Source organism: Electrona antarctica (assembly GCF_951216825.1).
Source record: "Electrona antarctica genome assembly, chromosome: 9".
Lineage (NCBI taxonomy): Eukaryota > Metazoa > Chordata > Actinopteri > Myctophiformes > Myctophidae > Electrona > Electrona antarctica.
Genome location: NC_136790.1, coordinates 32,056,698 through 32,076,273, shown reverse-complemented (window position 1 = coordinate 32,076,273; position 19,576 = coordinate 32,056,698). Strand labels below are relative to the sequence as shown.

Here is a 19,576-nt window from a genome sequence, read left to right as displayed (position 1 = left end):
GCCCCATTATATCGTTGAATTCCCATTGTATCATCATAATATTAAATAGTTTTGATGTTCTAAATGCAGAATTGGATTTATCATACTCAGAAACATATATTTCGATGTATAGGCCATCAAAATAGGATTGTATAGCTCAATATAGCTCAAACACGGTTTAAAACGACCTCGAATGGCGGCCATCTTGAAAAATGGTGTCCATTTTGTTTTTTTCAAGTGGACAACGTACTTTTCTGAGAGAGTAGGTTCCGAAGCACTTGTGTGCCAATTTTGGTGCTTGTACCATCAAGTGAACGATTCTTATGATATATTGACTTAATCTGCTCCACTACAAAGCCGCCACACATCTAATCGACATTAGCATATATCATGCTGGTGGCTGTATCCCATTGGAGCTCCAGACAAATGGCAGGCATGCATGCCACGATACCCAAGTACACGTCACCACGTGAGTGACAGCCACTTGGCCAATCGCCGAAGACTTCATACCTGCTTTGCGTACGTCACGAGGGCCGAGGAGCCAATCACACCGCAAAGTCCGGAGAGTGGGAGGAGGGACCGCTTTGTTGACAGGAAGTGTATTGTTGCTGCAGCAGAGATAGACACTTATCTGCCCCGGGTTCAAACCTCTACGCCTTTAAATTGTACTCAACGTTCCTCCTTTATTCTTCGAAGGTTCGTGTGCGTAAATTATGAGTTTAAAGACCGATCCGGGGCAGCAAAGATGCAATGGAGGTCAATAGTGCTGGGTCTAGTCGTGCTGAGACTGAGTGTCAGCTGTGTGCTGTGGCTCTGCTTCGGGCTGGGACCTGGCGTCAGCTGGGGGTTCAACTTCCCCATCAACTTTAACCTGCACAAATTGGACCTGACGCCGTTCAAGGAGGAGAGAGGGTCTGCGGGGGTCCCGTTGAAGACCACCTCGTGGTCTCAGCGCATTCAAGGAGGAGGCCACAGCAAGCATGAAGTAGGGCTGGGCTGCTGGGCATAATTGATTTGATCGATATGAGACTATATCGTCTGGGATTGGGGATATCGTGATATATGGCATACGGTAGCCTACATGTCTTGTCTTTTCCTGGTTGTAATCACTTAGGCTTTATTTTATCATGAACTACATTCAGTTCAGTATAGCCTAATTGTAAAACAATTCTATTTTCACAAAAAGTGAAAATAGCCCATCTACAAGGTCACGTCGTGTCACATCGTGATGCATTGTGAGCATGTAGGCTATTTAAGAATCAATAATTCAAAAGAAATTTGATATCACGATACGATATTATTATAATCATGATATTATAGTTTGTCATAACATCGATAGTTATTGGGTAAGAAATAACAGCTGTTCATTTTTTACTTTGTCCATATGGCACATCCCTAGCCTGAAGAAGAGAGATGGCTCAGCTCTTGTCAGGATGGCTCAGCTCTTGCTGGGTCGCCTCAGAGCTCCTACCTGGGCCTCTTCGATGGGCACCAGGATGAATACGTGAGGAGATACAGCTCGTTCCCGGACTCCCTCAAAGTCAAGATGAAGGACATGGCCAAAGACATGTTCTATTTTGGATATGATAATTACATGAAATATGCCTTTCCAGAGGACGAGCTGAATCCCATCGCCTGTGAAGGCAGGGGACCAGATGTACTCAACCCGTGAGTCTTCACAATGTTTTATTGCTTTAACCACTGTCTTTAGTGAAAAGGGACTTAAAACTGTACTTGTACTGCTTTTTTCCGTCTACATCAAATGTCTTCGCCTAAAATGGCTGATCTACAAGCTCTACACAATGTCGATGTGTCACGTTTTGAGCTCGTAGATCAGCTATTTTTGCAGAATGTTCCCCCCAGAATAGGCATGCTGGGTAAGTGGTTAAACTCAATAGACACTAGTAGGTAGTAACAAGATTCTTTTTTATCTATCTATATAAGACACCCAAAATTAGATTTTGGGTGTCTTATTATTAGACATGATTTGGTGTCAATTCCTTATTAACTACTATATATACTATACACAACATGTGGAAAACTCTGATCAAAATAGCCATTCTTGCACATTCTTGTATTTACTTATTAATGGTTACACATTGAGAACCACTGCAGTGCAGCACTGTACAAATGTAACCAAATTGACCCATAAGTTAGAAGAAAAAAATATACATCGCATGGATACACCTGGGACGTATCCTCAGTGATGTATCCTAAGGTCATCTGGGTTTCGGGTCTCTCAACATCATACCCCTCACTCGGGTGACCCAGCCGGGGGTGATCAAGTCCCGACTTACATCCCAGTAGCTACCCTCGATCAGTCCCATTATGAAAAGACAGGGCCACACAATCCGATGCTCCGGAACTACTCTGCCGGAACTGGGAGTGAGAGGAACTGGCATGTGGACCGACTAGGCTCTGTGGGTTGACTCCTGTCCGGGCCCCTCCTACGTCTCACCAGGTCCATTCCTGCTCTCACCAGGTCCAGTACCTGGGGCGCCAACCCAAACTGCTCCCGAGTGCAAAAAATGTAATGGATAAATTATGTTATTATTTTACTGTGCACTGCACACCACTGGCTAGTTTGCCTCTTAACTGTCCTCTGGGTTTTAGCATTTGCATGTCAGTAGTTGTAAACAAATAAGGGACACCGGTGTGTTCATCCTACCCAGAAGCCAGCAGTAGGTTACTGTTGAATCGTCCCGACCTGTGTCTTATTTACATGACATACCTGCACACAGCCTCCATGGCTGAAGATCTTTAGGCAGCAATGCAATCCAGCAACATTCTTCACAGAGTGCAGCACGTATTCGTACCGCACCTTAAGTGCGGTACAATACGTAAAATGGGGAACCCCCCACCCTGAAAAGCATTTGAATTCTAGTTGAGCCATTCAATTTTTTTGCTGTGAGCTTGTAGATCGTCTATTTTCACAATGTTTGCCTCTTTATCAGCGCTTCTCTGCTCATAAATCGCTTTTTGTAGACGCAGCCGCTTAGGATGTACACTTTGTATTCATGTGTCTATTATATCCTCAGCACTTGGGTTCAATTTAAGTTGTTTTGTCTTTCTCATTTCAGGTCAAACATCAACATAAATGACGTTTTGGGGAACTACTCCTTGACACTAATTGATACCTTAGACACCTTACTGGTAAGCTGGCTCACACTGCATTTATCTAGTACAGTACGACATGCTGCTCTGATGCCAAATCATCTTTATTGTCATATTACAGGTTTATAGGTGTAAAGAAGAGGGTGACATTCTTTTGTTTGTTTGTTTGTTTTTTAATGCACTCTTCTTCATTTTGTAGTTTTCATGAGAAGAAAGAAAAAAGGAAAAAATAAATAAATTAATAAAGAAATTGAAAACACAGGATAGAAACGGGTCAAATGGTCAGTGATGAGATGGAATTGTGATTAATTAATAAAGTCCTCAATCAATTTGTGTAGCACCCTTCATGCAAAAATGCAGCTCTAAGTGCTAGATTAAAAGGAAGTATACAAGTGGAAATAAAACAACAGATGAGTGGAAATAGTGCTGCCACTATTTCCACTGGGTGTTTGATTTTCTAACAAGGAGTCTGTGATGTAGGTTGACAGCTTTATAAACAAATATGACTTTAAAGTTGATTCTGGATAACATAAAGAGCCAGTGTAGTATAGTTAAGACTAAGAGAAGAGTGATGTGTTTTTGTGTTTGTCAATAACTTTTTCCCTTTTTTAGAAGTCTAGTTTTGTCAATAATGTCTCCCTATACTATAGTATTATACCTTGTGACTATTATCACTATTTTGTGATATTCACCTTTGGGGCACATATTCAACGATGATAAAACTTAAGACTTGATCCTTGAAAGAGATTGTGGAAAGATGAACCTATTATAACCGAGAAAGCATTTGTCATTTTAGATTTTTGTGTTGGCTATTCAGAAATAGCAGATATACAATCTCGCAGTGCATCACTTGTACATCTGCTGATAAGTCTTGAAAGTGTGAGAACTACTGATTTAGAAGGCATTTGTAGAACTCAGGTCTTAATGGGAAAAATATTTAAAAAAGTATAAATTGATAGTTATTTGTGAAATAGTAGCATATAATGTGACTTCTCTTCACAGATTCTTGGCAATGTGACAGAATTTCACAAAGCTGTGCAGTTGGTCATAGATACTGTATCTTTTGACAAGGATTCAACTGTGCAGGTGTTTGAGGCCAACATCAGGTAGAAATGTCACTTCTATTATCTTTCCCATTTTGTGTTAATGTACCAGCCATACTATGGGTGGCTCAGGGGTAGAGTGGCTGGATGGTAACCGCAAGGTTGCCTGTTCGAACCCCAGAGTTTTCCAGAGTTTCCCCAGAGTTGGTGTTGAAGTGTCCTTGAGCAAGACAATGAACCCCTAATTGCTCCTGATGTGCTGGTTGGTGCCTTGCATGGTTTCTGCCACCATCGGTGTATGAATGTGTGTGTGAATGGGTGAATGTAATGCACAATCTATGTAAAGCGCCTTGGATAAAGGTGCTATATAAATGCACCATTTATAAATGCACCTTGCATTTATACTACACCCATCAAAACCGACTAAATCTGGCAGAATTCTTGCAAACATGTACTACATCTTGTTAGCATAAACCCCTTGAATCATCATCATGTACTCGGGAATACAGTTGAGGGCAAGACCTCATTTTCAATGTAGCCTAACAAAATCAAGTACATCTATTACATTACATTTTAGAATCAGGGTGAATTACAAAAGAACTTGGCAGAACAACAAGTCAATCAAAACAAAAAAATCACACCCGTGTGAACTGAGTGGTGTAAGGTATTATATAGCCTGATCAGCTGAGCTGTGGTCTGACGTAATGAAATCACACCCGTGTGAACTGGGTGACCATAGCAACCATGCTCATTTTTTGGTACGAACAGACACGTAAACTAACAAAGCTGAAATCACACCCGGGTGAACTGGGTGACCATAGCAACCATGCTCATTTATTTTGGTACGGACAGACACATAAACTAACAAAGCCAGTTGTAGGAGTGGTTTACACCACTCAAAAATATCAATTGAAAAAGGTGCAATCATAGTTACAAATGTTTTGGAGCATTCCTCTGAACTACCCAAATGATGGCAGGGAGCTCAGTTTGAAAGGGTTTTGGAGTTCATTCCAAGGCCTGAGAGGTGATAATGTTCTGTTCAAGCATGGAACAAGTATAGGCTGGGAGCATCCCAGCAATGGCTTTAAATATCCATGAAACAGACTGTACAACGCATGTGCTAATGCTATGACAATAATAATCCCAATAATACTCAGTTCATCCCATAATATCCAAATTGCCCACCACTAGAAGCCACAGGTGCTACAGTAACTGCATGAAGTAAACTGCAGCACTGATAGTGCTATGACATGCTAGGTTCTCTGTCATTGTAATTACCACACGGCAGGACAATGTTTAGTTTCATGACTTCAACTAAGTACGTTGTTCTTCAACCCCCTGCTGCAAATGACTGTCCTCTTCTCTGTTGCAGACACCTGCCATTTGTTCATAAGTAACCAAAATGTGCTTCCATCCTCATGAATGCTTACAATATACAATTTAGGCATTTATCCAGAGCGGCATCTTATCCAGAGCAACTTACAAGTACGAAATCTGAGTTCTAGTCGATAATAATATGTTGACATGTACTCTGCTTAGATTCCAGTGTGCGTATCTTTTGTCTTTTGTTAGGATCTTGGGAAGCCTGATCTCCTCTCACATTCTGCTGACTGACCCTAAACATCCCTTTGGTCAAGTGGGCCTGGAGGGCTACGACAATGAGCTTCTCCACTTGGCCCATGACCTGGCCGTCCGTCTGCTGCCAGCCTTCGAGAACACCAGCACGGGCATTCCCTACCCCAGGGTGAGCTGGACTGTTCTGTTGTGGTTTATATAGATGCCAAACATACTGTATGTGTATGCCAAGATGCACACCCAATTATTATTTGCAAGAGAATGTGAGCACAATTTGTTTCCTTTAACTTAATTTAATAGCTTCTTACCGGTTCTAGAGCAGGGGTTCTCAAAGTTGGGGTCGCGGGACACTGACGGTGGGGTTGCAAATAATTTTGGGTCATAAAATATTATATATATATATATATATTTTTTTTTTGCACACACCTGAATAAAATTCAAAAAAAGTATGCGTTTCAGTTTTGTGAGAATGATCTTGATGACAAGATACACTTGTGTAGTAGCACTTTGTTGAGTTAGCCATAACATATGAAACAATGAAGTAAATTGTTTTTCATTATTCTCTATTTAGTTTAGTTTATACTGCTGATATTTTGGATTCACTTTTCATTTATTTTATGGAATATAATGGGGTAGGATGCGTAGGCAATAATAAGACTCTTTGCTCATTGATTATGTAAATTGTTTGTGTGAAATGGTTTGGGGAATGAATCGATGATGTATGAGGTGTTGACATACACACAATTTGTCAGTTGTTCTTCATACAGTATGACCAAAATTAATTAATTAATTCATTCAATTGCAGGTGAACTTAAAGACTGGTGTCCCACCTGATAGCATCAATGAGACTTGTACAGCTGGAGCTGGTTCCCTATTGGTGGAGTTTGGGATTTTGAGCCGTTTGATTGGTGATTCTACATTTGAGTGGGTGGCCAGGCGGGCTGTGAGAGCCCTGTGGAGTCTGAGGAGCAACGAAACCGGTCTTCTGGGTGAGTATGTCTTCTCACTTCTGTCACGATGTTCAATTTAGCAAACAACACTCAATCTTATCTCGCCACACCTGTTTCTCTCTTCTAACCTCCCAACCCCTTTCTATTCCTGTCTCTCTCTCTCTCTCTCTCTCTCTCTCTCTCTCTCTCTGGTCTGCCTGTCCTAACACCTGCAGGCAACGTGGTGAACATCCAGACAGGCCAGTGGGTGGGCAAGCAGAGTGGTCTAGGGGCCGGTATGGACTCATTTTATGAGTATCTGCTGAAGTCTTACATCCTGTTCGGTGAGAAGGAGGACTACCGGATGTTCAAAGCTTCTTATGAGAGCATCCAGAATCACCTGAGAAGAGGGTCAGTCCTACAACACAATAATAGGGATATGGGTTTACATTGGTTAGGGTGTTTTTGTTTGGGACAGGGAAGTGAACAAGTAACCCTCACTCATCATCCCGCCCTCTACATTACAACCACCGTTGAAATGCCCTTGAGCAAAGCACTTAAAGCCACAATCCAGGGGGAGACGGACAACAGCATGTTGCCGCTGAACCAAGTCCAATCTGGCTGAAATTCACATCAGAAAATTAATATAACGGCGCGGTGAGCCTGGCCCTGCCCTGGCCCGTTGGTCAGGGACAGAACACGGCCTGGCCCGGCCCGACTGGCTTTTGGCTCTAATGCATTCTATGGTTCACAGACATGCCTGTCTAACAGACAGACAGCAGACGGAGTCAATATGGCTAATTAGCCCTATATAAAAAATAGAAGTCCACATTATTTAATGGCATCAGCGCGTGCAATTCGGCCAGTGATAGTTTTAAGCCGGCTCACCTTAATTAATTATAATATGGGCAACTGTAGCTGTGTAGGCTGTAGACTACTACATTGATCTCATCATGAGATCAATCAAGTTTGGTGCCAACTACAGCCAAATGTCCTGTGAATCATTTTAATATGACGACATCATGAAATGAACCTGCACACTTACATCTGACAAAGAGGATATAGGCTACCCGCCGTATGGTTGAAATTTTAAATAGCTATATATATAGGCATACGTGTCCATGATCAGAACAAATCCATTCTCCACATGGCATTCAGACAGATGACAGTGAGATGATATTAATCTAAAAGACGGACTTCCACTAATTAATGCAGCTCTGATTAAAAAAGTATCGGATATCTATTTTACCTCTGCAGGCGAGTGTGCAATTGTTCAATAGAAATGGCTCTTTATAGGTATTTGCCAAGTAGGCCTATAGGCTATAGCCTTGAGCTTGAACTTAAATCAATAAATTAACGAGTTGGTTATGAGAGTAGCCTATACTTTATAACGTTCAGTCTGTTGACATTGTCAGTTGTCAAAATTAACTGTTCTACAAGCTCATGCATCGCGGAGCACCGCTCACTGGATCAGTGCATTTTGCAGGCTCTAATGATGACGTATTTCAGATATTTCCTGTTGCCTTATATGGCGTGGAATGGGTGTGGATGTTCCATTAAACCAGGTGACACCAGGCGAATCGCTTGGGAAAGAGGCGGAATGAGATACACTGGCCGATCCGCACAAATGCACTGATTACACCACCTTTGCTGAATGACACTGGAGCTTATCATTCATTAATCATTCATCAAAATGATGGTATCCTGACCTGAAAATGCATTTTCTGTTTTCTAAAAAAGCTGGAGAGACAGCCAGGGAGACCCCTGTTACTGAACAAACACTCTATAGCAATGATTACTAATGAGAATATGGAGCTACAGCCCTTTAAGGGCTTCATCACAAGGTCATTGTCACTTTCTCAGCTTGTAAATCAGTTCTTGTCAGCATGTGAAACCGCTGTACAACTACAGGGTATGAATTAGGCATAATAACATGGAGTAGGATTACATGTTTTGTAAAGCCTCTCTGTGTTTTGCTGGGTTTCCAGAAGGGAGTCATGTAACGAAGGAGAGGGTGACCCGCCTCTCTACGTCAACGTCAACATGTTCAATGGTCAGATTATGAACACGTGGATTGACTCTCTTCAGGCCTTCTTCCCCGGACTGCAGGTAAGATTGTGGGCATTGACATGCATTCATGTTCTCAGTCACAACGAGACTTCCATAGAAGCCAGTAAGTATGTCTTCTATGGATGCATGTTGCACATTGAAAATAGCCCATCTCCAAGGAACAAATGACTAAAACATCATCATTTTATTATTGTGTAAATTCAAATTTGAAACGGCGCTAGTGTTAGGGGCTCCTTTCACACTGTTTCCCCAAATCCTACATTAGAACTTCGCCATAGACACATTTTCATTTGTGAGATTTTATTTTTCTTTAATTCATGCATTCAGCTACAGTATATGATAACCTTTTGTGTGCGTTCTTGACCTAATGGTATGGTACTGTGTTCTAGGTGCTGAATGGTGATGTAGAGAATGCCATCTGCCTACATGCCTTCTATTATGCCATCTGGAAGCGCTTTGGGGCTCTGCCTGAGAGGTACAACTGGCAGCTGCAGACTCCTGATGTGCTGTTCTACCCACTTCGACCTGAGCTGGTGGAGTCTACCTACCTGCTGTATCAGGTATCCATCCAGACCTGCTCTTGGCGGGTGTTCACACCCAGGTGCATCGCTATAGGCGTTATCACTTGACAAATGCTTTGATGAAACAGCTTGGTGAAGAAATGTATTCAGGCAAGTAGTCTTGAGTATAATACCAAACTGCATTTTCCGTTGTGTCACCCTTCCTACCACATCTACCAGCATCAAAACAGGAAGGAGTGGTACTGTGAGAATCTGTGGCTTGCGCAACATGCACATTTTAGACCCTCTCAGACAAAAATGCAAGTCATACCTTTTGGAAAAGTATGGACAGCACAAAACTAAATGAATTTTCTATAATTATTTTTGAGGGGAGCTAGCCCCTCCTATATTTTAATGTTTGTTTTGAGTTTTTAGGGAAAATGTACGTCATCTTGTCCCTAACACAAACATTAAATCCCATTAACAATAAAGAGAATTTAATGTTTGTTTTGACACCGTTTGTTTTACATCACCATTACATAACCTAATCATAGCAACATGAGTTAGACTTTAATATGTTAGCGCCCCTCACTTCACACAAAGGTGTGACTTTAAAAAAAAATATTAACCACTTTCCCCCTAACGTCACTATTTTGTGTAGCCTATAACATTTTCAATAGATTTTCTTTCTTAAAAAAAAGGGGGGGGGGGTTGGGGTTGGGGGGGATGTAAAGAGGGCTCAGGTGCTTAATGATCATCAAATTATTGTCTTCATGATTTCTCATCAGAAAATTATGTCTTATAAATAATGTTGTGATTCTGTGTGAGTGAGTTGTTGCTGCTTTCCTCTCAGGCCACCAAGAATCCCTTCTATCTCCATGTTGGAATGGATATTCTTCATAGCCTGGAGAAAAATGCCAAAGTCAGGTATGGCCATGAAATTAAATGGAGATAAAATGTTTTTCAGTGTATCAACATTTTGTGGTGTAGTCTTGGAACTAAGCGCTGTCATTTTTCAGATGTGGATATGCAACCCTCCACCATGTGGTGGACAAGTCCAAAGAGGATCGCATGGAGAGCTTCTTTCTCAGCGAGACCTGCAAATACCTTTACCTGGTACGTTTAGGTCCTGCTTTGTCAAGAGTAAAAAGGATCACGCTCAGTTGTGTCCTACAAAACAATAACTAATCGAATCAAAAGAACAATTTTTATTTCACATGATGAAAAAAATATACTGTTAAAGCTACAATCCAGGACATATTTGAATGAGTACTGTTAAAGCTACAATCCAGGACATATTTGAATGAGTAAAATATATAGAAGCCCGTTTACAGTGGTTGCAGGTGGTCTCCCTAGCACATGCATTTTGAAGTAAATTGTTTCAGCTTTGTAGGAGAGAGATGTTTTGGTGGTATCTTAACTTGGTATACTACAATGTACATGCACAGTGTGATGTAAATGACTATATACCTGTTTCTTGCTGTGCAAATATGATGTGTGCATGAAGGAGAGAACATTCCATTTTCTTAAGTCCGCCATGCATCAGGGTTAAGATGAACTAACCAACCACATGCCACTTAGCAGGATTACTAATGCTGCCTGTGACACTGATTAAACCACACTGTAGTGCTGGACAATTCACCTATATAAAAATCACACCCGTGTGAACTGAGTGGTGCAAGGTCTTATATAGTCTGATCAGCTATGTCAGTGACGTCACACACTAACCATAGCAACCATGCTCGTTTTTTTGGTACGAACAAACACGGGTACAAAGCCAGTTGTTGGAGTGGTTTGCACCACTCAAAAAAATATATATATATCAAAACCGACCTTTAGAACAAATAACGACTTGGGTATATATAAATGCCCCCCTGTGTAAAGGTGACTAATCAACCATAAAAATTAGGGCTGTCAAACTATTACAATTTTAATCAGATTAATCACAGCTTAAAAATGTATTAATCATGATTAATCACCATTCGAACTACCGGTATGTCCAAAATATGCCACGTTTTGTTGTGGGAACCGAAAGATAAGTGACTCTAGCTCTCGCTCTTTCCATGTCTCTGTCTCTCACCCTGTTGTGGTTTGAGCAGGCTGCTATCTATGTAAATTGTGCAGCCTTTTATGGCAATAACCGACATGTGTTATTGTCTCCACCAGGCCGAAGGCATGGGGAGAGAGTATGTTTTGCACTCCGTCCGTGTGTGTGTGTGTGTGTGTGTGTGTCCGTCCTTCCGTCCGTCTGTTACCAGCTAATCTCCGGCACCGTTGGCCCGATCCATGCCAAACTTTGCACACACACTCCCTGGATGCCAACGATGAACCTCTGCCCCACATTTTCCAGAACGGCCTGTTATAGCGCCACCAGGAGGCCGACTTTTGTTAAACACATTTTTTGATATTACTCCTCCATATTTTGTCCAAAAATCCCACAAATCGTTACACAGTATCTCTATAGTCATGTGATCAAGACAGATCTGTCCGATATTGCATATTCCATCCTGATTGGCTAACAGTGACTTTCAAAATTTGCAGGATTGGCCCGATTTGAACAAAAAGCCTCAAATCATGAACGCAGCGTGCAATTTACGTGAACTCTTTCACAGACGTTCCTACTAGGCTGAGGAATATATCCCACCTTTTCACATTGGCCTGTTATAGCGCCACCAACAGGTGGATTTTTGCAAAACACAATTTTGGAACAAAATGCCTCAAATCATCCAATTGCCATCCAAGTCGGGTACAAGAAATTGTACCCTTTTCACATTGGTCTATTATAGCGCCACCAGGAGGCCACAACCTGACCTGCCCTGGTGGAGACCTGTGCCCCGAGGGGCACTTTTTCTAGTTTCTTCTCTTTCCATCTCGTTTGGATCTACACTATCAGCCATCAGATACCAGAGTGATAACTAGTGCAGAGTGGATGGGATGTGTGGGGCAGGTCATCTAGGCATGCATTCATTGCGTTAATTGTAATTAATTAATCTCACAAATCTCACAAATTAATTAACTCTGTTAATTAATTATTTTGACAGCTCTAATTTTACATTAATCAGAATCGAGGCAAAAGTTTGAAATAATAGTGATGTTGAGTTGAAGTGAAATTTCCCAGCCCCTGCCACACTGTAACACCAACACCTGTCTGTCCCTGTCCCTCTGTCAGCTTTTCGACGATGACAACCCACTGCACAAGTCAGAGAACAAATACATCTTCACCACAGAGGGCCACGTGGTGCCTATAGACAAGCGTTTCAGGGAGAAGCAGTGGAACGACCTGTCCCCCTATGAGGATGGTGTACTGCTGGACAACCAGCTAGAGGAGACGTTTCCAAGCAACATCAGCAATGTAAGACCATTATCCTTATAGCCTGGTCTATAGCCCATAATCACAGCCCTCATTTTAAATTGTACAGTACATCACTTTCCCGCTTGTTGACCTCTGGTTGTTTAGGTCCACCCAGACCTCTAATGGCAGTTGTAAAGTGGTTAACTTTTGTAGTGCTATTGGACTTCAGTCTATTTATGCTATATATATCTATATAATAACTAATAATTCTAGAGATTGCATCCTCAAAATTTGAGGACGAAATGTGTGGACGGAATGCGTCCTCATATATTGTGCGCTGTGACTGGCTGGAAGGTGTGTCATTCTACACTGGGATTGGCTGAGCATCGCATAACGGGTGTGCCACAAGAGCCAATATAAGTGGTGGGGAGAGGGGGTGGTGAGGATGAAGGGGAGGTAGAGAGATTCAGGTTCCCTGAACCAGACAGTGGCCTTGTGGTTAGAGTGTCCGCCCTGAAACTGGGAGGTCGGGGGTTCGATCCCTGGCCGGGTCATACCAAAGACTGTAAAAATGGGACCCAATGCCTCCCTGCTTGGCACTCAGCATCAAAGGGTTGGATTGGGGGGTCAAATCTACTAATCAAATGATTCCCGAGCGCGGCACGGCTGCAGCTCACCGCTCCTTGGCTGCGGCTCACTGCTCCAAGAGATGGGTCAAATGCGGAGAACAAATTTCACTGCGGTAACGTGTGTGTGTGACATATCGTATGACTTTTTTTTATCGTTTTTAAGTATTTAATGAAATAATAGATTTTTGGGAAAATACTTTATTTCAAAAAAGTATTTTCCCAAAAATCTATTATTTCATTAAAGTACAGCTTGAAATCAATTCTACAATATTAAAATTTGCTTAGATGACCGGCCGGCATGTGGACCACGGCCACATCACTCTGACTCAGACATGACCATAAACAAACCCCATATTACGCCCATATAGGCAGGACCTCGGCCAGTCATTACAGAACTAGAACTGCACTCTGTCGAGTGCCTACTTGCGTGTTGCACACAAGTAGGCCATAAATGTACTGTCGACCGCTACAAACTTTCCAATCTCAGCCTCTCTGTAAAACAATGAAATTAAATACCAAAGTCGGGTTATAACTGGCTGTCAATTACGATATGTTTCAATATTGGTTGGGTAATGGGTAACGTATGTATATATTCATGTATGTAAGTTCAAAGTTGCAAGTACTATACTGTGGTCGGCCGGCTTTTTTATGTGCTTATGCTTGGTAGGTATACTGTATATACTGATGTTGATGATGACGTAATTAACCCATTTAGACTGTACGAAGTGTGGGAACGTCATAACTAATCCAACCGACGGGTTGCTAGGACGTGTACACACGGGGTGCATACTTAGTTTAGACTAGTCATTGGTTAGACATGGGTTAAGGTTAGGTTTAGGTGTGCTGCCCCGTGGGAGGTTAGGTTTAGGGTGAGGGTTTGAGATAAGTTGTAGTTGTAGGACTAATGACTGGTCTAACCAATGGCACCCCAAGCTTCTATTTTGAAAGAAATCCCGGCGCTGATTGTGTTAGGATATGTTTCAATGTCGGGTTATAACTGGCTGTCGATGGTGACGGAATTAGGATATGTTTCAGTGTCGGGTGATGTCTGTATTTATACATGTATGTAATCTGAACCTATCTTTATTACGTCACCATCAAAAGCCAGTTATAACCCGGCATTGATACATATCTTAATTACGTCACCATCAATACCTACCAAGCATACACGTGCATTCGTTCCAGCACGACCACAATACTTGCACGCTCTGCTTGCGCAAGTAATAAACATAGCAATGATGATTACTATATAGTTTTTTAACCATCTACATTTCACAAAATAATGTTTTATTTTACTGAAAAAACATCACTTACCTTACCATCAACTGTTGCAACCATACTCTTTTCTCTGTCTCTCCCATCCTCCTAAAAGTGTGACAGGATCCCAGAGGAGCGACGGTACGCTCTGCCCCTGAAGAGCGTCTATATGAGACAGATTGACCACATGGTGGGGCTGTTCTGAGGAAGCACTGCCAGAACCGCTCTGGCATCAGGTTCCCTACAGACTTGATGAGGTCAGAAGGGATCAGATCTACCTGCTGCTTTCCTAAAGCATTTCACCGCGCAGGAACCAGAAACTAGGACGTTTCAATACTCTAAAGACACGCTGAGATCGGCAGTTTGATTATTCACTGTATTCATTGAAAGTATAATGTTTTCACCGTTTTATGGTGGTGGGGAGGGAACAAGGTGAAGAAATAAGTTGTGCTGGAAGAGGCTGTAGAATCAAAGTCAGCGACAGTTTAAGATGGCTGCTCGGTTGAGATCATTGTTTTTTTTTTTTTTAGAATGACTGGGATTGTTTTTTTTTTTTGTTTTTTTTTGCTGTTCAGGAACAAATTAAGCCAAAAAAAGTGTGTGTGTGTGTGTGTGTGTGTGTGTGTGTGTGTGTGTGTGTGTGTGTGTGTGTGTGTGTGTGTGTGTGTGTGTGTGTGTGTGTGTGTGTGTGTGTGTGTGTGTGTGTGTGTGTGTGTGTGTGTGTGTGTGTGTGTGTGTGTGTGGTATTGTGTTAAGTTAAGAGGAACTGTGCCATACACTTTTTTTTTAATAAGGTATAGATAGACAATTTAATGGAGCATATTCACACGGTTTTCATTTTGTTCTTATGTTTTACTTGGGGGCATAACTTCTACTTGGGGGCATAACTTAAGTACAAAAATGGGTTCAGTTAGCAATCAAATCTCACTGAACAGGATGATTAGTGCCTCAGCCTGCAGTTTACTCTTTAGATTTGCCCAGTGCATTTGCATTAGGGCTAGCTAATCCACAAGCTCACAACACGTAGCACTGCGACATGTGAGCTTGTAGATCGGCAATATTTGGAACATGTTCATAGTGCCTTTTTGAACTCCATTGCTCTTTTGTAGAGCTTTTCCCCAAATTGCCTTGTTTCCCAGAGCGTCTATGTCTCACTGTGTCATGCTTTCCGTGTAATTCCCCCTCATGAAGAGGACCGACCACAATGCCATAGTCAAACTGTTTGCTTAGGCTGCAAAACTTTAGATACACCTCGCATAGATGTTTTCTATGTCCATACTCCTTTTGACGCCCAAACCTTTCTTCTGAAAGGGGTTTGATATAACTACAAATTGACGTCATTCAGAGCTTTGGAATGAAGAACACTAACTCGGAACCCATGCACCTCTAGATGTCCTGACTTGCCAAACTATAGTTCAGGAAGCTTTTCCAAACTGGGAGATTGTCTGACATCGGAAGAAGTATGTATTGGCCTTTACAAAAAAATGCATGCATGTTTGCTGTTTTAACCCGTTCAGTGGCATCCTGGTCTCTGTGGTAACGGAGGAAAAGCAATGTATGTGTCTCTCAGGCTTACTTGATGTCTAATGGCAGATTCAGTTTCTGAATCTGACTGTTTCTCGCTGGAATGTTTGGAAAAAAGTTGTCTTGGAAAAGAAAATCTATTTTTTGGCCAAGTACTGAATACATTGGGCATTACAATGGGCCAAAAGATGTTCCATTAGATTTAGACCCTTAAAGGGATAGTTCAGAATTTTTTAACTTAAGCTGTATGAAATACTTGCCATTAATTAACTCTATAATTGCGGCTAGCTGTTAGCATAAACCCCAGTTCCCAGTGCCACCATACGCGTTCACTTTAAAAGACGGACACTGTTTACCTTTCGTCAGAAGCTTTTACATTGCACTGTGAATAGTTTTTCAATCCCATAGTTGGAACGGTGGGGCGTTGCCATAGGGACCGGACCAATGTTAAAAGCTTCCATAGGCCTCAACCATTATATAGACGGAGTATACATTGGGGTACCTATACCTGTATATACGGACCTGGGATATGACGCCACCTAGCGTCGACGTATATATGTACCTGGGGGAAAAAAATAGTTAATATAGTGGTTGCAACTGTATTAATTATTACCCGAGTCCCGTGGTGGGAGTTCTGCTCTGGTTTTGGTGAATATTAAGTAGTTCCATTTTGTGGGGGGCACTGGGGCCACGCATTAAAAGTAAATGAATCCACAAAACTTGTTTCAAACGTAATTTGTATTGTTGACTTATTTCTATCTATATTATATTATAGTGCAACTGTCGTTAATTTTTTACCCCTCTATCACACAAAACTATGTTTTTGTGTCCATATCACTACACCCAAAAAATTGTTCCATGTGATAGAGGGGTCAAAGTTGAACGAAAGTTGCGCTAATATTTTAGAAATGGGTCAACAATACAAATGACGTTAGTTTTGTGGATTCATTTAATTTTAATGCGTGGCCCCCTGTGCCCCCCACAAAATGACCGGAACTACTTAATATTCACCAAAACCAGAGCAGAACTCCCACAACGGGACAATTAATACAGTTGCAACCACTATATTAATGGCAAGTATTTCATACAACTTAAGTTAAAAAAATTGTGAACTATCCCTTTAAAGAACTTTGGCTATTTTAAGTGCCTTAAACATTTTGTTCTGTACGTCTGGATGTTGTTTAGTTATTAGCCATTGGATGCTGTGGCTATGCCCCACCCCCACCACCGAGGTCACTTTTTATATGACACTATGCTAATCATTTCATGTAATATGTACAGTATGTACTCTAATGATGGCATAAGGCTCACTTTTTAAAGGCACAACAGTTTGAACAAGCCATATGTGTATTTTTATAAGGTTCAGTAGGCTGTTACTGTCTTTAACAACCATTTCACTAGTAGACATTGTGTAGTCAAACTTTTTTGAAGTCTTTGTCACCAAACAAACATAGCTTTTGTAAAAAAATAGGTTAAGTGTACTTGTGCATGGGTGTAGCTATCCTAAAGGAAGCTTTCATGTATTTTTATTTTTGACTTAATTTCACAACATATCTACTAATGCTTATTTGGAAAAAACTCAGGGTTTAACAGATTATTATTTTTTTCTTCTTTTTAAGTTTAAGAAAAGGACTCTTGAAAAAGGGTGTTTCCTACATGGTCTTGGGACAGTCTTAGGTATGTATGTGGTAGATCCTAGAACTTCATTGCAGAGGTTAACACTGAATTTTAAATACACTTTCCCTGGCATAGTTCAGAATAGGTTTGCCTCACTGTTATTTCCTTGGAGACAGAAAAGGAAGTCGGAGGACTTCATCATCAAACTTAAACTGTGATGTTAAATTAATGCACAGCTCTATTGACAGTGATTTTGATCAAATGGTATTTGGGATAAGGGTATGTTCTATGTGTTTTAAAATAAAGCTTATCAAAATGTAATTTTAAACTGAAGCATACAGTACTGTATGTTTGTCCACAAACTGTTTGGATGCACTGCACAGCATGTGTTGATTAAAATGGTCTACTTGAGGGCACACTTAAAGGGGAAAACCACCCATTTTCAACATTTTACTATGTCATTAATATACCTTATAGCTGTTGTGTGGAAATAATAAAAAAGTCCCCCCAATCTGTGTTTCCTAGAACTGTAATTATGAAAAGAATCATTAACATGGTGAAACACATCTTGATGACATCATCAAGATGTGTTTCACCATGTTAATGATTTTTTCCAGACCTCTAGTTCTAGGAAACACAGAATGGGGGGGACTTTTTTTTATTATTTCCACACAACAGCTCTAAGGTATATTAATGACATAGTAAAATGTTGAAAATGAGTGGAATGCCCCTTTAAGGGTAACTTGAATTGTGAATTCCTAAAATTGGTGACATTCCTCTTGAATAATTCCCTCTGTGGTAGACCTCATTTTGGACTAAATCAGTTGGACTCTTGTCATGATGATGCTAGAAAAATGTCCTCAAATCAGTCTGTAAAATTATTAATAAATACCAAAATAAGTAGACACGGCATTGCTGTGTTGTTTATTTGTGAAAAATGGAAAAGTAAATGTTCTAAAGAGGCTTCAATAAATTATTATAATGGTCTTTATTCTGTACAATATATTTGGCTCAGAGGCCAATACAGTCAGCTTTTCCCAATGTTTCATAAATGAATGCGCATGACATCTTCACTACACTTGATGGTACATCTCAACAATTCATTAATGATACAACAGAAATTGGTTTGAATGGATTTCCAACTATTGTGCAAAGTTCCGTTTTCTGACACAGTTGCCCATTGTATTTGAGCATATTACCTCCCTACACTGTATAGCTCCAGTTGTCCTATGCCAGGGGTTCTCAACCTGTGGGTCGCGACCCCTCGGGGGGTCGCCAAATTATTTTAGGGGGTCCCCAAATTATAAAAAAAAAAAAAAAAGATTTAAAAAAAAAAAAAAAATCACGATTTTTCAAAAATAGCAGACCTACAAGCTCGTAGCGCGCCACTCGGTGGCGCGCTATGAGCTTGTAGATCTGCTATTTTTAAATAGCTAAATTATAACAATGCTTAAAACACCAAAAGGGGTTCCCGCCCTAAGGTTATTGTAGCAGTCAATTTATATTGGGGGTCGGGAGGGGGCGGGCGGGGGTCCCGAGACGTTGCCAAAGCATTTTCGGGGGTCCCCGGCCAAAAACGTTGAGAACCCCTGTCCTATGCAGTACTGCATTTTTACTGTATGTCTTTTCTACCCCTTTCTACTGAAAAGACTTTATAACATAACGTATAACATAAGTGCGTTTGCAGGTGATGAGTGATCTGTTTTCCATCTTGCTTGTGTTTGCCTGACACTAGCAGTGCTCTGATTTATCGGACACCAAAATTAAATAATAAATTGTCCGATTTACATTGCAAATTACTTCATTTTCAAGAGAAGTTACCAAATCCAAAATGTGCCACTATCCTTTGTGTTTAATAATAGACAACCAGAATCAAACTACAAGTCTATGCAAAGACACTAAGACAGTGTCATCATAGGGGTACAATAATAAGACCATTTTAAGAAGAACAGCCGATACAGTTACTGTAGTAGCAAAGGGTAAACCTTTTCTTTAAAAAAATAAATTGGTGTTCGGTATTTACTCCAAAAACCTGATCGGAGCACCC

The 19,576-nt window shown here is 41.0% G+C and overlaps 1 protein-coding gene across 1 annotated transcript; it reads left to right on the top strand.

The window, feature by feature from the left end:
* The first annotated feature begins 525 nt into the window (after positions 1-525).
* Positions 526-18,441, top strand: edem1 (ER degradation enhancer, mannosidase alpha-like 1). The gene is made up of 13 exons (XM_079509430.1): positions 526-964; positions 1,379-1,647; positions 3,060-3,132; positions 4,096-4,199; positions 5,709-5,880; positions 6,517-6,700; positions 6,877-7,051; positions 8,629-8,749; positions 9,100-9,270; positions 10,064-10,137; positions 10,230-10,326; positions 12,380-12,562; positions 14,504-18,441. Exons 1-13 carry the CDS (start codon positions 725-727, stop codon positions 14,591-14,593), a joined length of 1,953 nt encoding a protein of 650 aa, XP_079365556.1. The 5' UTR covers positions 526-724; the 3' UTR covers positions 14,594-18,441.
* The last annotated feature ends 1,135 nt before the right edge of the window (positions 18,442-19,576 follow it).

Coding starts and splice junctions, on each gene's coding strand:
- edem1 (XM_079509430.1), top strand. CDS start 725: ATGCAATGGAGGTCAATAGTGCTGGGTCTAGTCGTGCTGAGACTGAGT. Junction 1,648..3,059: donor GGACCAGATGTACTCAACCC/GTGAGTCTTCAC, acceptor TTCTCATTTCAG/GTCAAACATCAACATAAATG. Junction 7,052..8,628: donor CAGAATCACCTGAGAAGAGG/GTCAGTCCTACA, acceptor CTGGGTTTCCAG/AAGGGAGTCATGTAACGAAG.